Source organism: Saccopteryx bilineata, chromosome 6, assembly GCF_036850765.1.
Source record: "Saccopteryx bilineata isolate mSacBil1 chromosome 6, mSacBil1_pri_phased_curated, whole genome shotgun sequence".
Taxonomy (NCBI): Eukaryota; Metazoa; Chordata; class Mammalia; order Chiroptera; family Emballonuridae; genus Saccopteryx; species Saccopteryx bilineata.
In genome coordinates, this window is record NC_089495.1 from 154,080,458 (window position 1) to 154,107,473 (window position 27,016).

Here is a 27,016-nt window from a genome sequence, read left to right on the forward strand (position 1 = left end):
TTTTTAAAACTATTTTTATTTTTTTTACTATTCGGTGATATTTTATAACCTAAATTATCAAGTAATCATATAGGTAATCTGAGAGATAATGTATAGAAAGAGGTATTTATTGTTCAATGCTTGGGTAGGTAAAAAAGGTGAGTGAAGTTGGTAAAAAACAGGAAAAATGGTGGAAGACCAGCACATGCCTACACGAACACCATCCAAGCTGCCTATGGAACTGACCTCTGATCAGCTAGGACAGCTTCTGACTGATAAAATTACACTCTCCTTAGAAACTGTTTCAATGGTGACTTTTTATTAAAAGAACTATTTAAACACATGGTAAGAAATTAGACTTTTATAAGTATCACAAATAAGTTTACTTAAAATTAGCTCAGTTACATATTTTTTGTTTCAGAACCCCTCCCCACCACATCCATAAACTGGAACAGTCTGACCTGGGTGCACCAATAAGTGATGGTCTGGGTGCTCTCTGACACATTTCTCGTCACTGAGAGTCACAAACAAAACATATCTCTTGCCTACGTGAGTAGGAAGAATTCACTTTTAACAGAGCTTCACAAAATGTCCATGAAAGAGAACTGGTAATATCAGAAGAGTTCCAGCACTTCAATTGAATATAATTCTCTATTATTCTTTTCCTGATTTAATTTCTGTAGTTCACGAAAACTTACTTCAATCTTGTTGAGTTCAGAACAAATGCATATCTAGAGAGAAAAGTTTCAGAGTAACTTTTACTATAATTTCTACATAAGTTTGAACAAGCCCTTTATGATTACTTATAACTATTCCAAGAAAAATATTTAAGAATAAATTATAATTTAGGCGATAGTTGGTATAAACAGAATTTATCACATATCAAATAGTCACACACCTGAGATTTCACAAACTTGTAAAGACTTAATAGTAGCTTTTTTGCTTCTGGTATCATTACCACAACGGTAAAATTAGCATCTAGAAGTAGGCATATCCAATCCATAATCTGAAGATAAACAGGAAAAGAAAAGATAATTTTTAAAATTTAGTTTTAGGTTAATTCATTTTATAAAATCTATAATTATATCAAACAGTTATAAAACAGTAACTTATCTTTACAAAAATCTAGAAATTTGGCCTTGGCTGGGTAGCTCAGTTGGTTAGAGCACTGTCCCAAGTGGGTGTGATCTCTCATCAGGGCACACAAAAGAATTATCCAAGGAATTCATAAATCAGTAGAATAGCAAACTGATGTTTGTCTCCCTCAAAAATAAGTCAAACACATCTGTTTAAAAAAATCTGAAAATTTTAGAGATAAAAGAATTTCTAAACAATATAAAAGGTCCCTTTCCTGCTTTTATACTTGTTATTTTATAAGCATAATTGCATATTCATCAGTAAAAAGACAGATTTAATCCAAGAATAAATTAAATTAGTACTTATCTTAGCCTGAAGAATAAGTGATCATGAACTGAAACAAAATTATGCTATCCATTTATTAAAGTAGCCTATGTAGTTCTACATCTCCGAATGGTATTAATAGGCAAATACGGCCCTGGCCGTGGTGCAGTGGGATAGTGTTGTCCCAGAGTGCCAAGATTGGTGGATCATCGACCCGTGCCCTAGGCACATATAAGAAGCAATCAATGGGTGCACAGCTAAGTGGACAAGTGAGTTCTCTCTTGCTTCTGTCTCTCAACAAAACAAAACAAAAACCAAACAACTAAAAAACCCATGTAAATATCACTGTCATGAAAAAGCATTAAGGAAACTGGTATCTATTTGGGGAGAGAAGAAAAAGCTTATCCCTATGAAACTCCTTATACTAAAACAGATTTTATATGTATCAAAGAGTTAAACACAGAAAAGAAAACCATGAATGCACTGGGGAAAAGTTTTTATACTTTATTTAGAGTGCGAAGGGCATTAAGCATGATGCAGCCACAAAAGAAAGCCACGAAGAAAAAAAGTTTAATACTATTTTTTATTTTGTTTTGTATTTTTCTGAAGTTAGAAGCAGGGAGGCAGACAGATTCCTGCATGCACCCAACCAGGATCCACCCAGCATGCCCACCAGGGGGCGATGCTCTGCTGCAACCTGAGCTATTCTAGCGCCTGAGGCAGAGGCCATGGAGCCATCCTCAGCATCTGGACCACCTTTGCTCCAATGGAGCCTTGGCTGCAGGAGGAGAAGAAATAGATAGAGAGAAAGGAGAGGGGGAAGGGTGGAGAAGCAGATACGCACTTCTCCTGTGTGCCCTGGCTGGGAATCGAACCTGGGACTTCCACATGATGGGCCAGCGCTCTATTGCTAAGCCAACCGGCCAGAGCCAAGTTTAATACTTTTGATAGCATAAACATTAAAAATTAATCTATGACCAAAAACAAAAAAACAAAAAAACCAACAACAAAAACTCCCCACAGAAAAACAAAAACAAACCCATTTAGGGAATAAAAACACAAACAATAAGAAAAAATATTCCTGGCCCTGGCTGGTTGGCTCAGTGGTAGAGCGTCAGCCTGGCGTGCAGAAGTCCCGGGTTCGATTCCAGGCCAGGGCACACAGGAGAAGCGCCCATTTGCTTCTCCCCCCCTCCTTCCTCTCTGTCTCTCTCTTCCCCTCCCGCAGCGAGGCTCCATTGGAGCAAAGACGGCCGGGGCGCTGGGGATGGCTCCTTGGCCTCTGCCCCAGGCACTAGAGTGGCTCTGGTCGCAACAGAGCGACGCCCCGGAGGGGCAGAGCATCGCCCCCTGGTGGGCGTGCCGGGTGGATCCTGGTCGGGCGCATGCGGGAGTCTAACTGTCTCTCCCCGTTTCCAGCTTCAGGGGGAAGAAAAAAAAAAAAAAAAAGGAAAAAAAAAAAGAAAAAATATTCCTAACACTTGATAAAAAAGGCTAATTATTAATATACAAAGAATTATTTTATTTATGTTTAAAATGATTTTTATTGGTTTGCCTGACTTTTAGAGAGAGGAAGGGAGAGAGAAACACACACATTTTTTTTTATACATCCATGTAGCTATTAGCCTATTCCTGTATGCACCCCAACCAGGATCAAATCCACAACCCTGGTATACGTGAATGATGCTCCAGCTAACTGAACTATCTGGCCAGGAAAGAATGACTTTGCTTAAAAAATTTTTTTATTGATGAAAATGGGAATAAACCTTCAAATAATTATTTATAAGACAAAATGAAAAAAACATGAAATGCAATAGAAAAATGGACAAAGAACTCAATGAGGCAGTTCACAAAAAGGAACATAAATAGGCAAGAAACCATGATTCACCTCTCATTATCAAAGAAATGCAAATTAAAATACAGCACCATGTTACCTACCTGACTGGCAAAGAGTAAGGCCTCAGACCTTGGCGGCAGCAGTATATATTGTCACAACCCTTCAGAAACAGAACAGGGCATTTTCAAAACAAAAATGTGGGCACCTTTGGCCCTGGCAGGCTGTCTCAGTGGATAGAGTACCGCCTGGCATATGGGATGTCCATGTTCAGTTCTCAGTCAGGCACATAAGGGAAGCAACCATTTACTTCTCTCCTCCTCCCTCTCCCCCTTACACCTCCCTCTTCCCCTTTGGCAGCTAGTGGCTCGACTGGTTTGAGTGTTGGCCTCAGGTGCTAAAAATAGCTTAACAGATTCGAGCATCTACCCCAACAGGATTGTTGGGTGGATCCCAGACGGGGACCATGCCTGAGTCTCTCACTATCTCCCCTCTTTTCACTTAAAAAAAAAAAAAGTGCCTGACCTGTGGTGGCGCAGTGGATAAAGCATCGACCTGGAAATGCTGAGGTCGCCAGGTTCAAAACCCTGGGCTTGCCTGGTCAAGGCACATATGGGAGTTGATGCTTCCAGCTCCTCCCCCCCTTCTGTCTCTCTGTCTCCCCCCCCCCTCTCCTCTCTAAAATGAATGAATAAATAAATAAATTAAAAGTGTGGGCCCTGGCCGGATGGCTCAGTGGTAGAGCATCGGCCTGGAGTGCAGGAGTCCCGGGTTCGATTCCCAGCCAGGACACACAGGAGAAGTGCCCATCTGCTTCTCCACCCCTCCCCCTCTCCTTCCTCTCTCTCTCTTCCCCTCCCGCAGTCAAGGCTCCATTGGAGCAAAGTTGGCCCAGGCACTGAGGGTGGCTCCATAGCCTCCACCTTAGGTACTAGAATGGCTCTGGTTGCAGTGGAGCAATGCCCCAGATGGGCCAAGCATCGCCCCCTGGTGGGCATGCTGGGTGGATCCTGGCTGGGCATGTGCGGAAGTCTGTCTGTCTACCCCCCTACCCCCCCACTTCAGAAAAATACCAAAAAAAAAAAAAAAAAAAAAAAAAGAACAACTAAATCTTAAACTACAATAAAATTTTTTTTTTCAGAGACAGAGAGTCAGAGAAAAGGATAAAAAGGGACAGACAGACAAGAATAGAGAGAGATGAGAAGCATCAATCGTCGGTTTTTCGTTGCAACACCTCATTTGTTCATTGATTGCTTTCTCATATGTTCCTTGACCGTGGGGCTACAACAGACCAAATAACCCCTTGCTTAAGCAAGCGACCTTGGGCTTAAGCTGGTGAGCTTTGCTCAAACCAGATGAGCCCGCGCTCAAGCTGGCAACCTCGGGGTCTCGAACCTGGGTCCTCTGCATCCCAGTCTGATGCTCTATCCACTCTGCCACTGCCTGGTCAGGCCACAATAAACTTTTTTTTTTTTTTTTTGTATTTTTTCTGAAGCTGGAAACGGGGAGGCAGTCAGACAGACTCCCACATGCACCTGACTGGGATCCACCCAGCATGCCCACCAGGGGGTGATGCTCTGCCCATCTGGGGTGTCGCTCTGTTGCAACCAGAGCCATTCCAGTGCCTGAGGCAGAGGCCACAGAGCCATCCTCAGCACTCGGGCCAACTTTGCTCCAATGGAGCCTTGGCTGCGGTAGGGGAAAAGAGACAGAGAGGAAGGAGAGGGGGAGGGGCAGAGAAGCAGATGGGCGGCTCTCCTGTGTGCCCTGGCCGGGAATCAAACCTGGGACTCCCGCACGCCAGGCCGACGCTCTATCACTGAGCCAACCGTCCAGAGCCCACAATATTTTTTTTTTAAATGTTTTTCAACTGTTTCTGAAATAAATATTGTATTTAAAGAGGGTCTAGGTCCTGGCCGGTTGGCTTAGTGGTACAGTGTCAGCATGGCATGTGGATGTCCCATGATCAATTCCTGGTCAGAGTACACAGGAGAAGCAACCATCTGTTTCTCCACTTCTCTTTCCCACTCCTTTCTCTCTCTTCCTCTTCTGCAGCCATGGCTCGACTGGTTCAAACACATTGGCCGCTGATACTGAGGATGGTTCTGTGGAACCTCTGCCTCAGGTGCTAAAAATAGCTCTGTTGGGAGGTTGAACCCAGATGGGCAGGACATCAGCCCTAGCTGGGGGCTGCCGAGTGGATTGCAGTTGGGGTGAATGCAGGAGTCTATCTCCCCTCCTCTCACTTGGAAAAAAAGAAATAAAATAGAATAAAAAATAAGCCTGACCAGGTGGTGGTGCAGTGGATACAGTGTTTGCCTAGGATGCTAATGACCCAGGGTCGAAGGCCCAAGGTTGCTGGCTTAAGCATGGGCTCATCCAACTTGAGAGCGAGCTCACCAGCTTGAGCGTAGGGTTGCAGGCTTGAGCGTAGGATCACAGACATGACCCCATGGTCGCTGGCTTGAGCAAGGGGTCACTGGCTCGGCTGGAGCCCCCCCCCCCAGCAGTCAAGGCACATATGAGAAAGCAATCAATGAACAACTAAGGTACTGCATCTATCTCTCTCCCTTCCTGTCCGTGTGTGTGTGTGTGTGTGTGTCTCTCTCTTGCTAAAAAAAAAAAAACTAAAATAAAAATAAGATAAAATAAAATAAAGAGGATCTACCAGGAGAGTCTTTTAAAATATTTTTCAATAATCTTCATTCTCTTATTCTTTTTTTAAAATATATTTTATTGATTTTTAGAGAGAGGGGAGAGAGAGAGAGAGAGAGAGAGAGAGAGAGAAAGGGGAGGAGCAGGAAGCATCAACTCCCATATGTGCCTTGACCAGGCAAGCCCAAGGTTTTGAACTGGCAACCTCAGTGTTCCAGGTCAACGCTTTATCCCACTGCGCCACCACAGGTCAGGCTTCATTCTCTTATTCTTAAGAGATTATTAGGAAGATACTTATCACCTTCTCCTAATGAGGATAAGAAAATTCTTGAAAAGGGCAACAATAAAGAATCAGAAAAAAAGAAAAAAAAACTTATTAAACCTCCCACTCCAGTGGTTTGTATGCAGGGTGAGGAAGGAAGTGCATATGGACGAGGAAAAAAGGAGAAATCCGTTACGGTCCAGATTCTGACACTATATATAAGCTTTTAAAATAGATTTTCCCCAATACCAAATAAAAGTAAATAAATTCTCTCACCTGGTTCAGGGTTGGAGGGCGTATTCCAGGAAGAGTCATAGTGGCATTTTCACTACACTTCAAATAAAGGAAATACAAATACTGGAGAAATAGCTGGGTGGGGAATAAAAACAACTTATCACTTTGATAGAAAAGTGTTCTTTCTATATAAAGCTAACAAAAAGGCTGGAAGGAATTTTAAGAGGCTATTGGATTTGGCTGAGAACACAAAAATAAATAAAATGTAGGCTGTGTCATCAATAGGGAGTTCATCTGGTTTGGGAGGGAGGGAAGGAGGGAGGGATGGAGGGAGGGATAGAGGGAAGGAGGTATGAGGAGTTTATTCTGTTTCTAAATAATAAGTAGAGAAAAGAGATTCCTTCTCCAGTCAACTCTTTTCCGTTTCCACTCATTCATAACCACCTTCAGGCTTAGCACCAGAAACATGCTAAGGTCTGCCAACCAAAAATCACTCTAGTCTCTGAGGTACAGTTTTTCATTACGAGGGCTGGGAAACCTCTTTTTCACATGAAGGAAGTTGACAACCTTTCGAATGCCCCAAAAGCTTGTCAGAGAAAGTAGCAAAATTTAAACCAGAAACAAGTATATAGAATTTCTAAGAACACTTACAGTGATGTGTTGTGCTGGGATGTCTTTCAGGTGAGGCAGAAGAAACGTTTCACTATATGCAGAACGAAGAATTGCATTTCTACTTAGGAATAAAGGAAAACCTTATGCCAATAAATAAAGTCTTTTCTAATAAGTTGCGAATAATTCCCTCTTAATCTTTTTCTTTTTTTTTTTAGAGACAGAGTGAGAGTCAGAGAGAGGGACAGACAGGGACAGACAGGAACGGAGAGAGATGAGAAGCATCAATCATAAGTTTTTCGTTGTGACACCTTAGTTGTTCATTGATTGCTTTCTTATATGTGCCTTGACCGTGGGGCTAGAGCAGAGCTAATGACCCCTTGCTCGAGCCAACGACCTTGGGTCCAAGCTGGTGAGCTTTTGTTCAAACCAGATGAGCCCATGCTCAAGCTAGCGACCTCAGGGTCTCGAACCTGGGTCCTCCGCATCCCAGTCTGACACTCTATCCACTGTGCCACAACATGGTCAGGCTTAATCTTTTTCTTTTAAAATTTACTTTAAAGAGGGAGAGAGAAAAAAACCTACACATCAATCTGTTGTCCCACCCATTTACGCATTGGCTCATTCTTGCATGTGTGTCCCATAACCCTGGCATATCAGGGTGATGCTCTGACCCAGTTTTTCAACTGCCAGTCTATGAACCAGTCTGTGAACGAGTTAACAACCCAGATGTTGTAAGAAGATTTTAGAGCCAATGATCTTAGTCGAATTTGCTTAAGCTCAAAGTGATTTCTGCCTTAGGGGCCCTCGAAATAAGACCACCACTCTAACCCACTGAGCAATGCAGCCAGAGCCCAATTATTTCTTGAAATTTATACTAAAGGTATACTTTTATTTTTTTTTAAGTGAGAGAAGGGAAGGCAGAGACAGACTCCTGCATGCACCTTGAACAGGATCTATAGTGCAAGCTCCAAATCAGGCAATGCTTTGCCCATCTGGGTAGCTGCTGCTCTGTTGTTCAGCAACTGAGCTATTTCAGTGCCCGAAGCAAGGCCATGGAGCCATCCTTGTGGAACTTTGCTCCATTTCAAGCCATGGCTGTGGGAGGAGAAGAGAGAGACTGATGGGGGGAAGGGTGGAGAAGCAGATGGTCACTTCTCCTGTGTCCTGACCCCAATTGAACCTAGGACTTAAACACGTTGGGCCAACACTCTACAGCTGAGCCAACTGGCCAGGGCAAGGTTTAATTTTCTAGAAGAGTTCTATCATTGGCTAATTTCTTAATCAGTAGAGATCATCCTGAATATTACAAAATTGTAAATAATTTACATTTACTCAGAATAGCAACTTTAGAATTGATAGGGGTTCGACCTCAGACTAGCTTCTTACATAAGAAAACAGGTTTGGTGATGCAGTGGATAAAGTGTCAACCTGGAATGCTGAGGTTGTTGGTTCAAAACCCTGGGCTTGCCTGGTCAAGGCACATATGGGAGTTGATGCTTCCTGCTCCTCCCTTCTCTCTCTCTCTCTCTCTTCTGTAAAATGAATAAATAGTCTTAAAAAAAAAAGCAAGTGAAGTGAAAATCCTTTAAAAAAGAAAACAGGTTTGGCCCTGGCCAGTTGGATCAGCGATAGAGCATCGGCCTGGCGTGCAGGAGTTCCGGGTTCGATTCCCGGCCAGAGCACACAGGAGAGGCGCCCATTTGCTTCTCCACCTCTCCCCCTCCTCTCCTTCCTATCTGTCTCTCTCTTCCCCTCCCGCAGCCAAGGCTCCATTGGAGCAGAGATGGCCCGGGTGCTGGGGATGGCTCTGTGGCCTCTGCCTCAGGCGCTAGAATGGCTCTGGACGCAACAGAGCGACACCCCAGAGGGGCAGGGCATTGCCCCCTGGTGGGCATGCCAGGTGAATCCCGGTCAGGCGCATGCGGGAGTCTGTCTGACTGCCTTCCAGTTTCCAGCTTTGGAAAAATGAAAAAAAAAGAAAAGAAAAGAAAACAGGTTTAAGTAAATTGTTTCAATGTAGCATTGAATGTAATCCATTTTAAAGCAGAAAATTAAAAAAGAAAAGAACCCCAACACAATAAATTAACTAATTACTCCTTAGTTACTGATTGGCATTGGACTATATCCCCAGAAAGGAACAATACAAAATAAACTGTTGAAAGGATACAGCAGAGCTGCTCGTTTGGGTATCACAGGGCATGAAGTGGTCTTTTCTGTTGTGTCCTGAGCCTTTTCATTTGACTCTTTATCACAGTTATGACAGTTATATTCTTCAGAATTAAAGCCATTTTGAAGAATTTCAGTTTGCTCTTCCATTTTCTCATCTCGTACAGCATCACCACAGTCAGAAACTGACTCCATATTGACATCTGTTTCTTGAAGACTGTCATCACCAATGCTAACATGTTAATTGAAAACAAGAAAGTCTTACCACTCAATCAAACTTACTGGGAAAATTTTCATTTTCTAAGCAAAGTTTTAGAAATCAAATAATACAACAGATTAAAAATGCAGTGAAGATAAAGGACTACTGGGCTCTATCTAACTAACCTCAAGAAAAGTTTTAAGCAAGCGCAGGTGACTGCTTCAGGAATGTCAGGGAACTGCTGCAGACAAAGCTGTAACGTCTGTACATCTGCCTTGTCTAGGGCAGCCTCCATTAAGCCAGGGCACAAGCTAAAAAAAACCAAAACACGTATCACCTTTATACATTAAAACTCTCAACTGCAAATAATTTATAAGCTTTTTCAGAGTATGAAAGTTAGAACTATAAAAAAAAAAACAAGGTCAAAAGAAGTTATACATGCAAAGTTTGGTATACAAACATTTACCTGTAAGAAATCACATGCATTTGGATAAGCTGCATCAGAGAGTTCTGGGGATAAAATAATGGTTCTGTCTTACATCTTTCCAGAAGTCCTATTACTATGTCCCCAATAATAGTATGGAAGTCAGGTGTTTGCTTAATAGCCAAAAATTTACGTAGTTCTACTTCAATGTGTTTTTCTGAATCTTTCTGAAAAGGCAGAAGCAAAGAGTTTAGTTTGATACATTAATAAATGTCACTCTGAACTGAAAAGTATTCAAACTCAACATTTTCTTAAGTCACTAACAGCACTTATGCATGCCTGAGATTGGAGTTGATATCAATTTGCTGCACAAAGACAATGGCCAAAAAAGAAAAAAAAAAATTCAAGGGTTTAGAAATAAAAATCTTTAAGAGGCAAAAATAACAGACATATTCAAGACATAGTTGAATGAGACATTGATGAGGGCACCACCATCACACAAAATGCTCAGTGAGTCAAATAAGAGAGTATTGGATCACACTGACAACTATATAAATGTTAGCTATAGCTATCACTATAAAAATGATCATATAAATAAAATAGAAAGTAAATAGAATTTAAACGCATCAGTTGATTTTTCTTATTTCACACACAGAGAGAGAAATGGGGGCAGAGGAGAGAGAAGCATCAACTAACTCATAGTTGCTTCTTGTATGTTTTGAACAAGCAACCTCAGCATTTCAGGTCATTTTATCCACTGTGCCATCACAGGTCAGGCAACACACATTTTAGGTTTTTAAACTAACGTTCATTTTCTAGCCCTGGCCGGATAGCTCAGTTGGTTAGAGCACTGTCCCTATACATAAAGGTTGTGGGTTTGATCCCCATCTGAGACACATACAAGAACAAATGAATGTTTCAGTCTCTCTCTCCAAAATCAATACATTAAAAACAAAAAAAAAAAACACATTTATTTTTTAAAGTTGACATGTGCATATAATAGGAAACTGAAAAACACAAGACACAAAAAACAAAGTCAACCATAACCACAAGCAGCTTACAGGCTGACATGTTCTTCTAAGTCCCCTGTGTACCTACATAGATAGGTAAGCTTCCATTTTTATGTAATTAAGATCTTACAGACCCCTGGCGGGGTTGTACAGTAGTTAGAGCATCATCCCTGCACTCTGAGGTCGCAGGTTCGATCCCCGGTCAGGGCACATATGAGAAGCAAACAATGAGTGCACAACTAAATGGAAATGAAACTAAGTGGGCCTGACCAGGTAGTGGTGTAGTGGATAGAGCATCAGACTGGGACGTGGAGGACCCAGGTTCGAAACCCCGAGGTCGCCGTCTTGAGCACAGGCTCATCTGGCTTGAGCAAGGGGTCACTCGCTCGCTGTAGCCCCTCAGTCAAAGCACATATGAGAAAGCAATCAATGAACAACTAAGGAGACTAAGGAGCCGCAAAAAAGAATTGGTGCTTCTCATTTCTCCCTTCCTGTCTGTCCCTATCTGTCCTTCTCTCTGACGCTGTCTCTGTCACAAAATAAATAAATAGATAAAATAAATGGAACTAGGTGGAACAGTGAGCTGATCCTTCTCTCACTTTCTCTCTCCCTCAAGTCAATGGGGGAAAAAGATCACACAGTTATGCATCATGCTCTTGCATGCATCATGAATTATTTACCATTTCAAAGTCCCAAAACTATACAACTATATTTATTTTTGCTGAGAGTGACAGAGAGAGATGAAGACAAGGCAGAGAGATGAGAAGCATAAACTCATAGTTGTGTCACTTTAGTTTTTCATTAATTGCTTCTCATATGTGCCCTGGAGGGGAAGGGGGGGGGGGCGGGCAGGGCGGGGCTCAAGCTGAGCCAGTGACCTCAGGGCTTCAAACCTGGGTCCTCAACATCCCAGGTCGATGCTCTGTCTATTGCACCACTGCCTGGTCAAATATTTATTTTTTATTTTACCTTTATGGTTGATAAAAGTTGTGTGGCTGATGGAACCTCTGGCTGTACACTTGCTTCAAATTTCCTTCTCCTTAACTGTAATTAAGTAAATTGATTAGGCTCTCATAACAGTATAAAAGCTCCAATATACATTTAGAAGAACTAGAAACCTCCCCAAAAAGACCATCAAAATTATGTTCTAATCCCAAAGTTTATAAAATATTTACTTTTGTTATAGTGTAAAGTGGGTTTATTTCAACTTTTATCTTAAGTATCTTTAATACTTTTAAGATTTTTTGTTTTTTAAACACAAAATAAAATCTTTACACTCAGGAAGGTATTATTACCACTTCTGAATTGGTCAGTTTTCACTCCTCGATCTCACCCAAAAAGATGCCCATAATAAGTAACTACTAGACTACACGTGTAATTTTTGGATAAAGGCTGTGGGTTAATGATTACAAGATTTAAACTGCCCTGTCAGTGGCCCTGGCCAGGTGACTCCGTGGATAAAGGTCAACCCAATGTGCCAGAGGTCACGGGTATGACCCCTTTTCAGGGCACATACGAGAGGCAATCAATGAGTATACAACTAAATGGAACAAGTAAGTGAAATGAGTTGATGCTTCTCTTTCTCTCACTCTGAGCCCCAACCTCTCTCTCTCAATTCAATGGAAAAATTAAACTGCCCTGTCATTAAGATCAAAGCTGTAACAGTTGTAAGATATGAAACATTAAAAGAATTTGGCCTTTTCTCACTTTATAATATTTGTACTAACATTGTATTTCAATTACCAAACTTACCATTCTCTTTGATGGCTCTGAGTTCTGGGATCCAAGTCCATGTCCCTGGGAGGTTTCCCAGTTTACAAAATGAGGCAAAGTGTGAGCGCCTAAGACACAAAATACACAATTTCTAGAATTCTTTGATCTACGGTATTTACCCAACCAAACAATCAAGAACAACAAAAACAACCACTCATAAGCAATTCAAGGGAGGCTTTAAAATCCATTTAATTCTACTGATAATCCTAGATCAGCAAGTCATATAGTAGTATAGTAAAAGGCTATGTGTCCAGGAACATTAAGCCAAGAGATGAAACCAGAGGAAAAGCAGGGAGGGTAGAGGCACTGATGATTTCTTCTGGGGGACTCTCCCATTACCCCTAAAGTCAGAACACTGGTGTTCAAAACCACAGTGCAGCTCGTCAACCTGTGGCAATACCTGCAATGTGGACTATTCACAAGGTGGATAGCTGGGTCAAAGAAATGTTAATAATCAGTGGCAAATGTCAACATGAAGAACAGGCTCTGTAGCTTGATGGCCATAGAAAAATCTACACATCACACTGGAAGTTATAAAATGATTCATATTAATAAAATAAACTAGCAAGTTCCTACCTGGATCTTGATTATGCTTGAGTTTTCCAAGAGCACCTGCTAATGATGACACTTCACACTTGTATGGAATCACAGTTAGAAATTTCCCATGTAGCATAAACAAATTTTCCCCATAATACCAGAGCTACAAAAAAAGTTATAAAAACTGTAATCATTTTTTCCCTTTTATTTGATTCAACAAAGTCATTTAACTTATAACAATAACTTATGGTGTGAACTATCTTAATAAACAGAAAAAAACACAATAAAGAAACTTTCCAGAATAATCTCATGTACTACTTATTAACTGGGTAGGTTTATATAAGACTTATTTTTGCCCACATCTGAATGAAGCCTAAAAGTTAAAGATACTCCTGACTCATAAAAATCTGATCAATATATACATTAAGTGTTTAAAATTAATTTAGTCACTATTACACATCTATTTACATAATTACCAAAGCTACTATAACATGGGCACAATGTAATGATATACTAAATAAAAAAGGGAGAATTTAACAGAATCTAATGAGTTCAATTACAGAACTGTAAACATAAAACAGTTACATCAACAAAAAATTCAAGAAAACATGAAAACCAAAATTAAGTTTGGCCTGACCAGGCAGTGGCGCAGTGGACAGAGCATTGGCCTGGGACACAGAGGACCTGGGTTCAAAACCCCGAGGTTACCAGTTTGAGCATGGGGTTGCCAGCTTGAACATAGGATCATAGGCATGACCACATGGTTGCTGGCTTGAAGCCCAAGGTCACTGGCTTGAGCCCAAGGTAGCTGGCTTGAGCAAGGGGTTACTTGGTCTGCTGCAGCCCCCAAGTCAAGGCACATATGAGAAAGCAATCAATGAACAACTAAGGAGCTGCAACGAAGAATTGATGCTTCTCATCTTTCTCCCTTCCTGTCTTCCTGTCCCTATCTGTTCCTCTCTCTGACTCTCTGTCAAATATTAATTCTGTAAGTATTCTTATGTAGTTTCATGATAATGTTTAATAGATAACCAAAGAGACTGCTGTATTAGGAAAAGCAACATATAACAGGGTATATTGTATGTTAAAAAAGAACTATGAGGGGAAGAGGAGTTGGGGGAGGTAATGGAAGGTAGAGAGGATAAATGGTGACAGACAGAGACTTGACCTGGGATGCTGAACACACAATACAGTATACAAATGATGTGTTGTAGAACTGTGCACTTGAAACCTGTATAATTTTGTTAACCCACGTCACCCTAATAAATTCAATTAGAAAAAAGACTATAGCAAGGTTTAGATCAAAATACAAAAGTAAAAAGATCAAACCAAAGAGCAGCTAAAAACCAAAGTTCTTTTATTAACTAGCTAATTGTTCTTCCAGATCTAAAACTAGCTACAATTTAGTATTATATAAGGAAATTATTAAAACAACCATTAAATATGATATTTCAAGTAAAAAAAAAAGATTTTATTTGACTTTACAGAGAGGGGAATGAGTAGTAGTTGCTTCCTCTAGCTGTTCACTGGTTGGTTATCATATGGGCCCTGACAGGGCAAGCCCAGGGGTTTGAACTGGTGACCTCAGTGTTCCAGGTCGGTGCTCTATGCACTGCACCACCACAGGCCAGGCAACAAAATATTTAATTTATTTTAATCAAAAACTGCCACCCTGGCTGGTTGGCTCAGTGGTAGAGCGTCGGCCTGGCGAGCAGGAGTCCTGGGTTCTATTCCCAGCCAGGGCACACAGGAGATGTGCCCATCTGCTTCTCCAACCCTCCCCCTCTCCTTCCTCTCTCTCTCTTCCCCTCCCGCAGCCAAGGCTCCACTGGAGCAAAGTTGGCCCGGGCACTGAGGATGGTTCCATGGTCTTTGCTTCAGGCGCTAGAATGGCTCTGGTTGCAACAGAGCAACGCCCCAGATGGGCAGAGCATCGCCCCCTGGTGGGCATGCCGGGTGGATCCAGGTCCGGCGCATGTGGGAGTCTGTCTTACTGCCTCCCCGTTTCCAATTTCAGAAAATACAAAAAAACAACAAACAAAAAAAACCTTGCCAAAATATCTAGATCAAAGAGGTCTTATCATCTATTAGGCACAGAAATAACTAAATTTGAAAAAAATCCCCGAGTATAAAAACTTACTTGACCACTGGTACCTTGTGGTAATTCTTTTGAAATCTGTAGTGTTTGAAATTTTGTGTTCCATATGGAGAGGCATTCTGTGAAAGAAGACGACAAAATTCAGAAGTCCCAAGAATAAATAAATACATGATCCCTTGTGGAGGAACAAGGAGAGAGTCATAGTTAAACACAGTATAAAAATGAGTAATGACATGTGATTGCCACAGAAATCCAAAGGAATTAAGACCTCATGACAAGAAATGGACACCCTGACCAAGCGGTGGCACAGTGGATAGTGTCAGACTGGGATGCGGAGGACCCAGGTTCGAGACCCCAAGGTCACCAGCTTGAGTGAGGGCTCATCTGGTTTGAGCAAAGCTCACCAGCTTGGACCCAATGTTGTTGGCTTGAGCAAGGGGTTACTCGGTCTGCTATAGCCCCACAGTCAAGGCACATATGAGAAAGCAATCAATGAACAACTAAGGTGTCACAACAAAAAACTAATAATTGATGCTTCTCATCTCTATGTGTTCCTGTCTGCCTGTCTCTATCTATCCCTCTCTCTGACTCTCTTTCTGTCTCTGTAAACAACAAACAAAAACCTGTAAAAAAAAAAATTAAAAAAAGAAATGGATATGTGTAGCGGCAGGGCACATAGCTATCTGTGTACTTTCCCAGTTCACTACTTTAGTTCCCTGACTTGTAAAATAAAGGATGATAACTGTACTTTTTCTCATAGGTTTGTTGGAGGATAACATTTTATAAATAATGAATATAAGAAAAATGTCTAGAACATAATGACTGTGCTATCACTAGCAGCTCCCGTAAGTAGGAGAGACAAGAACAAAGTACACAGGCAAGGACGGGCATATCACATTTGTTGTTAATGCAGAGCCTGGCCTAAATAAAGCAGAGGGTTCTTGCTCCAGAGTTCAAAGAGACTGTAAACGGTGGACAGGGTTTAGAATGAGCTGAACACTAGATTCTGAGTGTTACCATATATGCTGAGAGACCCCAACCTTGCATTGGCCAGGAACTGTGTCTTTCATGATAGACTACAAGTCTGGGTGTGTAGAGGGGCTTTTTGGGGCGAGGCAATGATGGGAATCCTCTCTGATGTTACAGAGACAAAAAAGCATACTAGTAGTCCCCAAATTTCATGTTGTCGAGTCCAGCAGCTTTCCATTCTGTGTAAAATGTCACCAAGCTCTGAATTTACTGCTCTGGGGAAAGGCTTAACAATGTTTCAAATGCCTAAGGAGCTGGTATGAACATCTGCAGTTTTTATTTCTTTAAGGCATTAGTCATGAGCAAAGTAGTGATACAATGAATTGTTTGAGAAAGATTAACAAATGGAAGATGAAATCAAAGACCTATTCAAGAAAAACAAGAAAGCTAAAAAATTAATCTGAGTATGCTGATAAAGAGAATAAATTACAGTAGTAATAAATATCGGAAAAGACAGACTAAAAGGTAAACTTTGAGGAAAAAGTCCACAGGACTTCTTAATAATTTCAGTTACCCTTAGAAGCTGGTAGTGGTGGTCCCAGGACTGCCACGTGATCTTGATCCAGGACGGTGAGCGCAACACCATTTCGAGCATTTCCAGACACTACAGTCTTGAGCAACAGTGATCTAACTACCTTCTGATTTTGACTTTTTTCTGAGTCACTTGGATGTATTGGTATCAAGGTGTCATATATACACCCATCAAAGCCTGTTGAAGACAAATATTTGTTGTCCAATACTGGATAAAGGACAGTTCTATATCTGTCATAGTTAAACATATATACTAGGTTGTTAAGATTTTACCAATTTGACATATGAGCTAAACAGAAAAATTAAAAAATGTAACAATCACATCACTCTATACTAACATTTAAAATATACTGCAAACTCGCCTGACCTGTGGTGGCGCAGTGGATTAAGCGTCGACCTGGAAATGCTGAGGTCGCCGGTTCAAAACCCTGGGCTTGTCTGGTCAAGGCACATATGGGAGTTGATGCTTCCAGCTCCTCCCCCCCTTCTCTCTCTCTCTCTGTCTCTCCTCTCTCTCTTTCTCTCTCTGTCTCTCCCTTTCCTCTCTAAAATGAATAAATAAAAATAAAATAAAATAAAAAAATAAAATAAAATATACTGCAAACTTGAGAAAAATTTCAGTAAAAAATGTCATAATAGCCAAGAAATAAAAATTGTCAATATCTATAATAAAATAATAGAGGGGACTGTCAGGGAAACAGATCATCTAGTCACTGAAAAGATTTATTTCTCATCAGAAATCTATTAGCATTCTGATCTATACATTACATTTCTTATCACCCCATTACCCTGAAAACCATATGAAATTGCTGGGGGTTTTTGTAGGTTAACTGAATTTTAACTATTCCTTTTGGTTCTAGGTATGTTACAGAAAGATTTTATGAACATTTGATTCAGATTATTTTTTAATTTACTTATTGATTTGAGAGAGGAAGGGAGAGAGACAAAGGGGGAGAGAAACATCAATCTGCTCCTACATGTGCCCTGACTGGGGAACGAACCCACAACCTTTGTGTGTCAGGACAACACTCCAACCAACCCAGCCATTTGGCTGGGGCACCAGAATTTTTATTTCAATGTTCAAAATCAAACAGTGGTCCCCAAACTTTTTACACAGGAAGCCAGTTCACTGTTCCTCAGACAGTTGGAGGGCTGGACTATAAAAAAAACTATGGCCCTGGCCAGTTGGCTCAGTGGTAGAGCGTCGGCCTGGCGTGCAGGAGTCCCAGGTTCGATTCCTGGCCGGGGCACACAGGAGAAGCGCCCATCTGCTTCTCCACCCTCCCCCTTCCTCTATGTCTCTCTCTTCCCCTCCCGCAGCCAAGGCTCCATTGGAGCAAAAAGATGGCCCGGGCGCTGGGGATGGCTCCTTGGCCTCTGCCCCAGGCGCTAGAGTGGCTCTGGTCGCGACAGAGCGATGCCCCGGTTGGGCAGAGCATCGCCCCCTGGTGGGCAGAGCATCGCCCCCTGATGGGCGTGCCGGGTGGATCCTGGTAGGGCGCATCTGGGAGTCTGTCTGACTGCCTCCCCGTTTCCAGATTCAGAAAAATCCAAACCCCCCCCCCAAAAAAAACTATGAACAAATCCCTATGCATACTGCACCTATCTTATTTCAAAGTAAAAAAACAAAATGGGAACAAATACAATATTTAAAATAAAGAACAAGTAAATTTAAATCAACAAACTGACCAGTATTTCAATGGGAACTATGGGCCTGCTTTTGGCTCATGAGATGGTCAATGTGCTCCTCTCACTGACCACCAGTGAAAGAGGTGCCCCTTCCGGAAGTGCGGCGGGGGCTGGATAAATGGCCTCAGGGGGCCACATGCGGCCCGTAGTTCGGGGACCCCTGATCTAAAATATAACTTGAAAACTTCAATTTAATAATAAATATGTCCTATAGGTTAAAATGAAAGAAAAACAGTTCTGCCTGACTAGGTGGTGGGCAAAGCGTTGACCTGGGATGCAAAGAACCCAGGTTTGAAACCTTGAGGTCGCCAGCTCGAGCAGGGGCTCACCAACTTGAACAGGGTGTGTGTCGGGGGGCGCTGACTTGAGCATGAGATCATAGACATGACCCCATGATCACTAGCTTGACCCCAAAAGGTCACTGGCTTGAAGCCCAAAGTAATTGGCTTGGGTGGAGCCCCCTCACCTCCCCATCAAGGCTCATATGAGAAAGCAATCAATGAACGACTACGGTGTAATGAAGAATTGATGCGTCTCATCTCTCTCCTTCCTGTCTGTCTGTCCCTATCTGTCCCTCACTTAAAAAAAAAAAAAAAGAAAACCAGTTTTTATCAGGCAAAGCCATTAAGTAGATTCCAATGGCCATCTAGGTATGTTAAATGATGGGAGCACTTTTCTTAATAGCCAATGCAAACAGTTGCAGATTGAAAAACTTCATATATTTTTGTGACAGTGACAGAGACAGAGAGAGAGGAACAGACAGACAGGAAGGGAGAGATGAGAAGCATCAATTCTTCATTGCGACAACTTAGTTGTTCACAGATTGCTTTCTCATATGTGCCTTGATCAGGGGGCTACAGCAGACCTAGTGACTCCTTGCTCAAGCCAGATGAGCCTGTGCTCCAGCTGGGGACCTCGGGGTTTCGAGCCTGGGTCCTCCGTGTCCCAGTTCAACACTGTATCCACTGCGCCACTGCCTGGTCAGGCTATAAAGATTTTTAATTGTGATCATATACACATATTTCTTTAATATTGTACTTGTTTTTTCCTCCCTCAACCTTCTCAAAACAACTTCAAAGGAAGCCAAAAAGGGTAAGAGAAAAAGGATATCACAAAGGCATTCCCCTCCCACAAGACTGGAATTATATCTACTTTAGACTATTAGATAGAAGTAAGCTCCAAGGCATTAAAAAAAATCTGTAGGCCCTGGCCAGTTGGCTCAGTGGTAGAGCGTTGGCCTGGCCGAGGTTTCGGGTTCGATTCCCGGCCAGGGCACACAGAAGCGCCCATTTGCTTCTCCACCCCTCCCCCTCTCCTTCCTCTCTGTCTCTCTCTTCCCCTCCCGCGGCCAAGGCTCCATTGGAGCAAAGATGGCCTGGGCGCTGGGGATGGCTCCTTGGCCTCTGCCCCAGGTGCTAGAGTGGCTCTGGTCGTAACAGAGCGACGCCCCGGAGGGGCAGAGCATCGCCCCCTGGTGGGCAGAGCGTCGCCCCTGGTGGGTGTGCGGGTGGATCCCGGTCGGGTGCATGCAGGAGTCTGTCTGACTGTCTCTCCCCGTTTTCAGCTTCAGAAAAATACAAACCCCCCCCAAAAAAAACCTTAGATATTTTATGGCTCAATAATTATGGTATCAAAGAACCTGGTCTTATCATAATAAAGATTAAAGGTGATTTTTCCCTTTTTTTGTTAGTATATATTATTATTTATAGCTTATGGTAATTTTTTTAAATTTATTTTTTTAATTTTTTTAATTTATTTTTTATTCATTTTAGAGAGGAGAGGGAGAGGGAGAGACAGAGAGAGAGAGAGAGAGAGAGAGAGAGAGAGGAGAGACAGAGAGAGAGAAGTGGGGGAGGAGCTGGAAGCATCAACTCCCATATGTGCCTTGAGATCAGGCAAGCCCAGGGTTTCGAACCGGTGACCTCAGCATTTCCAGGTAGACGCTTTATCCACTGCGCCACTACAGGTCAGGCAGCTTATGGTAAATTTTAAGACATAAACGTTATCAAAAAAAAAAAAAAAAGACATAAACGTTATCTGTAGAGAACCAGTGACTTAAGCATGCCCACACATATCAAAGTGCAAAAAAGCGGCGGCATAAATGCTTGTAAGAAAGAGCAAATGGAAGTACTGCAACAGAACTTTTAAAAACACCATCCTGTAACATTCTTCTATTTACGATCACTGTAAAGCTAACAATACTTACTTAATGACTTCAGAGAGATGAATTTCCGATCCAAAGAAGCAGTAAAACTCTGTATAACAGATTTTTTGTCTTGTCCAAGTAAGAGTGTGTATTTGCTTAAGACACGTGAGTTAAACCTTTGTACATAAGCAAAGTAATTTCCATGCTGCAAAAAAGGTTATTTCAGTTAGGTGCAGTAGGTTTTTTAGTACTTAAAAGACATAAATATTCTGCAAGAAATACTAAAGTCCAATCTTATTTTTAAAAATAATGTATGTGAGCCTGACCAGGTGGTGGTGCAGTGGATAGAGCATCAGACTGGTATGTGGAGGACCCAAGTTCGAGACCCTGATGTCGCCAGCTTGAGGGCGGGCTCATCTGGTTTGAGCAAGGCTCACCAGCTTGGACCCAAGGTCACTAGCTTGAGCAAGGGGTTGCTTGGTCTGCTGTAGCCCCCCCCCCCCCCAAGGCACATATGAGAAAGCAATCAACGAACAAGTAAGGTGCTGCAACAAAGAATTGATGCTCTCTCTCCCTTCCTGTCTGTCCCCCTCTCTGTCATAAAATAAATAAAATAAAGTAAAAATAATGTATGTAAATTTTTTTTTAAGTGAGAGAGAAAGAGAGAAAAACAGACAGGAAGGGAGAGAGATGAGAAGCATCAAATCGTAGTTGTGGCACATTTAGTTGTTCATTGCTTTCTCATACGTGCCTTGACCGGCCAAGCCAGTGACCCCTTGCTTAAGCTAGCGACCTTGGGCTTCAAGCCAGTAACCTTTGGGCTCAAGCCAGTGACCATGGGATTATGTCAATGATCCTATGCTCAAGCCAGCCACCCTGTGCTCAAGCCAGTAACTTCAGGGTTTCAAACTTGAGTCCTCAGCATCCCAGGTCAACACTCTATCCACTGTACCACCACTTGGTCAGGCCTAATGTATGTGATTTTAAAATATCATATATCACTATCCAGGAATTAGAGATATGACTTACTTTTTCAGTAATAAAGATTAAAACAGGATGCCTAAATACCATGAAAACCTTTGTCCACCTAAAAAAAAAGTATAAAATGTCAAATCACCCACTGAAACATCTCATTAATCTAAGTTTAACAGAATCTTTTTTTGATTGATTTTAGAGACAGAGAGAAGGTCAGGGAGGGAGAAGGAGAGGAGGGCATTCATTTGTTGTTCCACTTAGTTGTGTATTAATTGGTAGCTTACCAAGAATCTTTTATTATACATATTTTTAGAGCTTGATAGACAGACAACACTTAGCTCCAAAATACAAGACCTGGCAAAAGTAGGCTTACAGTTGTGAGTATACAAAAGTTTATTCTTTTACTATTATTTGTTATTTGTTTTTACCAGTTGCTCACACTTTAGAGGCATTCACAGGAAGTCCAAGATATAACTAACTGGTGGTCCACAACGTTCAGTAGGTACAAGTCTTTGCTTTGACTTTTAGAAATTTAGTATAATTCAGGTATACCTGGAGAGGCAGCAAATTAACTGGACAGGAAATGTAATAAAATAATGAGGACTGGAGAGAGGTGAAATAATGAAATTTCCTTCTATCATTTGGGCCAGTCGTTTTCCTGGTGTTAGTCCAGGATACGGGAAAGCAGAGGGCTTTCCCATAGGTTTACAGTTGTGAGTATACAAAAGTTTATTCTTTTACTATTATTTGTTAATTATTGTATTACTTTCCATATGAACAATTGTAAACCTACTTTTGCCTCACCTTGTATATACCAAGGGTTATTGTTTCTCTGCCAAATGCATCTCTGGATTAAACACAAATTGCTGAACTTTCCAGAGTCTTTTACTTTTTAGACAGAGACAGAGAGAGAGTGAGTCAGAGAGAATGACATAGGGACACACAGACAGGAAGGGAGAGATGAGAAGTATCAATTCTTTGTAGCGACACCTTAGTTGTTCATTGATTGCTTTCTCATATGTTCCTTGACTGGGGGGGGGGGGCTGCAGCAGAGCAAGTGACACCTTGCTTAAGCCAGCAACCTTGGACTGAAGCCAGCAACCATGGAGTCATGTCTATGATCCCACGCTCAAGCCGGATGAGCCCGTGCTCAAGCCAGAGACCTTGGAGTCTTGAACCTGAGTCCTGTGCATCCCAGTCCAACACTATCTACTGCACCACTGCCTGGTTAGGCTTCCCAGAGTCTTAAAGACAATTACGTGAGTTATAAGGTTTCCAAGGGGTTGGGGTTAGACAGTATGTAGTGTTTCCCAAACTCTTTGGCATCTCCCCTCTCCCTATTTTGGTCACTTTTGGGACTAGTATTCTGAGGAAAACACTGGGATCTGAGGAAAACACTGGGATCTGAGGAAAACACTAGGATTCTGAGGAAAACAACTGCCTTCTTAAAGTGACAGCAGGAACTGAGGCACAGGTGGGTAAAGGGCTTGCAACCAAGGCTGCACAGCCAGTTTTTGGCAAAATGGCTATTACAACCCAGATCCTCTACCTGTACCTTTTTACCAGTTGTTCGCTCACACTTTAGAGACATTTAGAGACGGGAAGTCCAAGATATAACTAACTGGTGGTCCACAACGTTCAGTAGGTACAAGTCTTTGCTTTGACTTTTAGAAATTTAGTATAATCCAGGTATACCTGGAGAGGCAGCAAATTAACTGGACAGGAAATGTAATAAAATAATGAGGACTGGAGAGAGGTGAAATAATGAAATTTCCTTCTATCATTTGGGCCAGTCGTTTTCCTGGTGTTAGTTCAGGATACGAGAAAGAATAGGCTCAAAACTCTACTGTTTCACTAACAAGCTGTGCATTTCCACAGGGGTGAGGGGTTTGACTGTGGCAGTTAGGGCAATACGAAAGAAACAAAGATGTCGTTATTGTGGGATGATCCACTTCATCTTCAAATAACTGACGGTCCAGTTCTATGTCATTAAAACAAGACTCATATGATTCTACAGTTTCAGTCATAGAGGGTATTGAGGGATACCATTTTGGTCAAGGTCATATTAATGGTTTTTAATTAGGCTTTAATTATGTGTATAACCAAAATGCTTTTTAACAAAGTCATCAGTGTTATAAAAACACCCAGAGTGCATTTTCATTTTGGTGAGAATTCACTGTCAAGCATTATAACTTACTTAATCACTTCTTCATCAGAGATAATGCTTTCAATTTTCTGCTGCGGCTCCGCAAGCAAGGCCTCTAAACCGCGAACAGCACCTTCCTTGAACAACACCAAGGGTTCTGTCCCTTGTATTGAATGGATCCTATATACCTCAGCTGACAACTACGAGAAATAAAAACATTTTAATTTATAATCTAAACTAATTGCTACCTAATAGAATACATTTAGAGAAGGCTTATAGGATTAATTTGTTTTCAATTCTGTTTTATAACTAGGTATGGTTTCAAAGTCAAATCTACAACATAAAATACATACAGAAGTCTAACTTTTGCTGTTCCTATTCTTTCTACCCTGTCCCCTGCTCTCCCCCTTAAATAATCAATTTCATTTATGTTTGGTTTATCCTTCCATTATGAATACTAAAAGTTAAGCTACAACCAAAATTGGGGGTGGGGAGTGGTACAAATAAAGCCACTAATGTAATTATAAGCCATGTTGTGCTAAAGACTAATACCGTAATTACAGTTATAGCCTGCAAGCCCAAGAAAAGAAGTTAATCCCACCGTATAAAATTCAGCCATGTTACAGCAAGGTAAATGAAAGGACGTGGCCAGGAAGCAGTAGTTAGCAGGCTAGAAGTTTCAAGGGTACAGGCAACAACTGCCATTTTGAGCTCTATTGTGTGCCACTTCTAAAAATGTCCCAATTATATTAGAGTTAGACCTCTAGAACTGGAGGGGACTTTCTAGATTAACCTAATTTGAGATCCTCATTTTATAAGTAAAAAGAAGTTAATGCACGAAATTTGCAGGGTTTTATTTTACGTATTTTAAGAAGAGCACAGAGAAGTTGTTCTCACAAAGGACATACCACAAACATCTAAACTCACAGAAATAACTACAAATTTATCATTCAGAAATTATTTAAATCTTTAATTAATCTCATAGGATAATAAAGTTTATATTTTCCAATATTAACTCATGAACTGAGACATGTTACCAAGATATACTGTTAATTAGAATAAAAAACTAATTATAAGCTTTATACTCACTTTCACAGACGCACTATGATAATTACTCTACCACAATGCAAATTATTCCACCTCACCAATACGTTCATAAATATGTTGGAAAATCCAAAGACTTACCGTAGCTTTAAATACTTTATCCAAGTTTATATCTTCATTATTCCATAATCTCAAAACCTTAAAACAAATCATAAAAGTCAAAAAGGTATTCCAATTTTCATTTACATATAACAAACACTAAGTTAATAAATCAATGTTGTGTTATATATATATATATATATATATATATATATATATAAAACTTTTAAAACTCACCTTGTTATCATGTACAACAATATATTCTCCAGTTTGAAAGTTGCACACAGCTGGACATGTTATAATTTGACCTTGTTTCACTGACCAGCTCCCCAAGGGTTTTTGATCAGAAACCTAGTAAAATTAAGATAACATACAGTATTCAAAAGGTCAACTTCTGACTATAAAAGCAATTAAATTTTCAATTAAAATAACAGTATTCAACAAATTTCCTAAATTGAAAATATAAGTAGTCACAAAAAGACAAATACTGTATGATTCCACTTAAGACAGAGAGTAGAACATGGCTGCCAGGTGCTGAGAGAATGGAGAGTCACTGTTTAATTGGTATGAAGTTTCTGATTTGCAAGATGAAAAGAGTTCTTGATATGGAAAGTGATGATTGATGGCTGCCCAACAAGGTGCATGTGCTTAATATACTGTAATGAACTGTATGCTTTAAAACCATAGTTTAAGATAGTAAATCTTGTTATGTATATTTGACCACAATTAAAAATACTAAAAAATTTTAAACGTAGTTAAAATGAAAATATAAACAATAGAACACTTTAAAAAATTCCATTTTACTGTGCGTTTGAACAGGGGTTATGGAAAATTAAGTAGAAATGCCTAGGATCATGCCAATCCCCATCAACCACTGTATTCCTATGCAGGAATTGCACATTTTAAGTCCACTTGACAGCCCAGGTAAACACCATGTCATCAGAAGAGTAAGCATGCAAACAGAATATGGAATTGTTCGCAACCTGTTCCCCAAACTTCAAAGTAGATTACTGACATTCTTAAAGACAAGGAAAACTATATTCATCAGCCTAGGTGAAAAAAACAACTTTCTACGCTATCACTACAAGTAAAGCTGCTTAAAAGGCGTGCATTAGGCGTTGGGATGAAAAGGGGCGGCGGGGTGTACAGATTTCCCGGGACTCAACTCCGCTATTTACAGTGTGTAGTTAGTTGGCAACCGATTATTCGTAATTTAGATTGCCACCACGATATTAAGGGGGGGGGGGGGAGAAAGAAATAAAGAAAATACAACAACAAAAATTCACGAAACTTTTCCCCAAGGGGAGAAGTGTACGGACGGACGAAGGGATAAACCAGCTCCCACCAAGTCAGTCATCCTCTCCCGCCAACCAATCTCTGTTCAAAACCTCCAGTGGGCAGAGGAGGCGACAGAGACGCCAGGAGGGTGTGTGAGCAAGGCCGTCTCCGATGTCACAGCAGAAGCACAGGTGTCCTTTCCGAGTCTAGTCCACGTGCTCTTTTACACACTCTGTAGCATGTAACTCGGAAATATGCCTCTCTCTCCAGGAAAATAACCAAATCAAATTCGACATTTCATTCATCATTCCAGAGTAGCCAGGTCGACCGTCCACTCAGCCCGTTTGGTGACCTTTTCCTTATGAGAAGCCCAAGGCTCCGGCTCCGCAAGAGGCGGGGCGGCCGCGGGGTCGCGGCAATCCTCTCGCCCTCACCTTATAGAGGATGACGGTCCTGCCGCTGTCTGTTACTAAGAACTGGTCTGTTTTGTCGCTTGGCTCCACGCCTAGTAGTCCGTCAGGCCCGCAACCCAAAGGTACCGCAGACAACGTGTATTCTTCCTCCAGGGCTGCCATCTTGGGCAAACCTATGGACCGCCCATGCATCCCTCCCGGCAGGCTTCGCGCTTTCTCTCGCGAGAAAAGCAGTCCGACTGGACGGGAACAGGCCAAAAGAGATATCTGCTCGCAGAACCTGCGACCTCTGGCGGGCATAGCGGGAGCGTGGGGCTGCGGAGGGTGGGCGGGGCCTAGACTTTGCGGCTAGACTCGGCCTCAGGCCACGCCCCAGTGAGTCCCCGATATATTTCTGTAGAGGAGAAGGTGGTGGGAAAACTTATTTGTCCGTTGCGGAGTCCTCTGTGCTTGAGTCTTCTAGTAAGGTGACCAATCATCCT

At 41.5% G+C, this 27,016-nt stretch overlaps 1 protein-coding gene across 2 annotated transcripts; it reads right to left on the reverse strand.

The window, feature by feature from the left end:
* Nucleotides 1–276: 276 nt before the first annotated feature.
* On the reverse strand, nucleotides 277–26,714 carry NOL11 (nucleolar protein 11). Of its 2 annotated transcripts, XM_066236785.1 has the most exons (18): nucleotides 26,556–26,714; nucleotides 25,081–25,194; nucleotides 24,886–24,942; nucleotides 23,752–23,900; nucleotides 21,609–21,666; nucleotides 20,640–20,784; nucleotides 16,728–16,922; nucleotides 15,227–15,303; nucleotides 13,126–13,249; nucleotides 12,529–12,617; nucleotides 11,746–11,820; nucleotides 9,809–9,993; nucleotides 9,528–9,653; nucleotides 9,145–9,375; nucleotides 7,017–7,095; nucleotides 6,408–6,500; nucleotides 878–985; nucleotides 277–710 (listed from the first exon to the last, which is right to left on the reverse strand). In XM_066236785.1, the coding sequence occupies exons 1-18, from the start codon at nucleotides 26,694–26,696 to the stop codon at nucleotides 594–596; spliced, it is 2,163 nt and encodes a 720-aa protein (XP_066092882.1). In that variant the 5' UTR covers nucleotides 26,697–26,714; the 3' UTR covers nucleotides 277–593. The 2 variants fall into 2 exon arrangements, with proteins under 2 accessions (XP_066092882.1, XP_066092883.1); XM_066236786.1 differs by lacking the exon at nucleotides 11,746–11,820.
* Nucleotides 26,715–27,016: the final 302 nt, after the last annotated feature.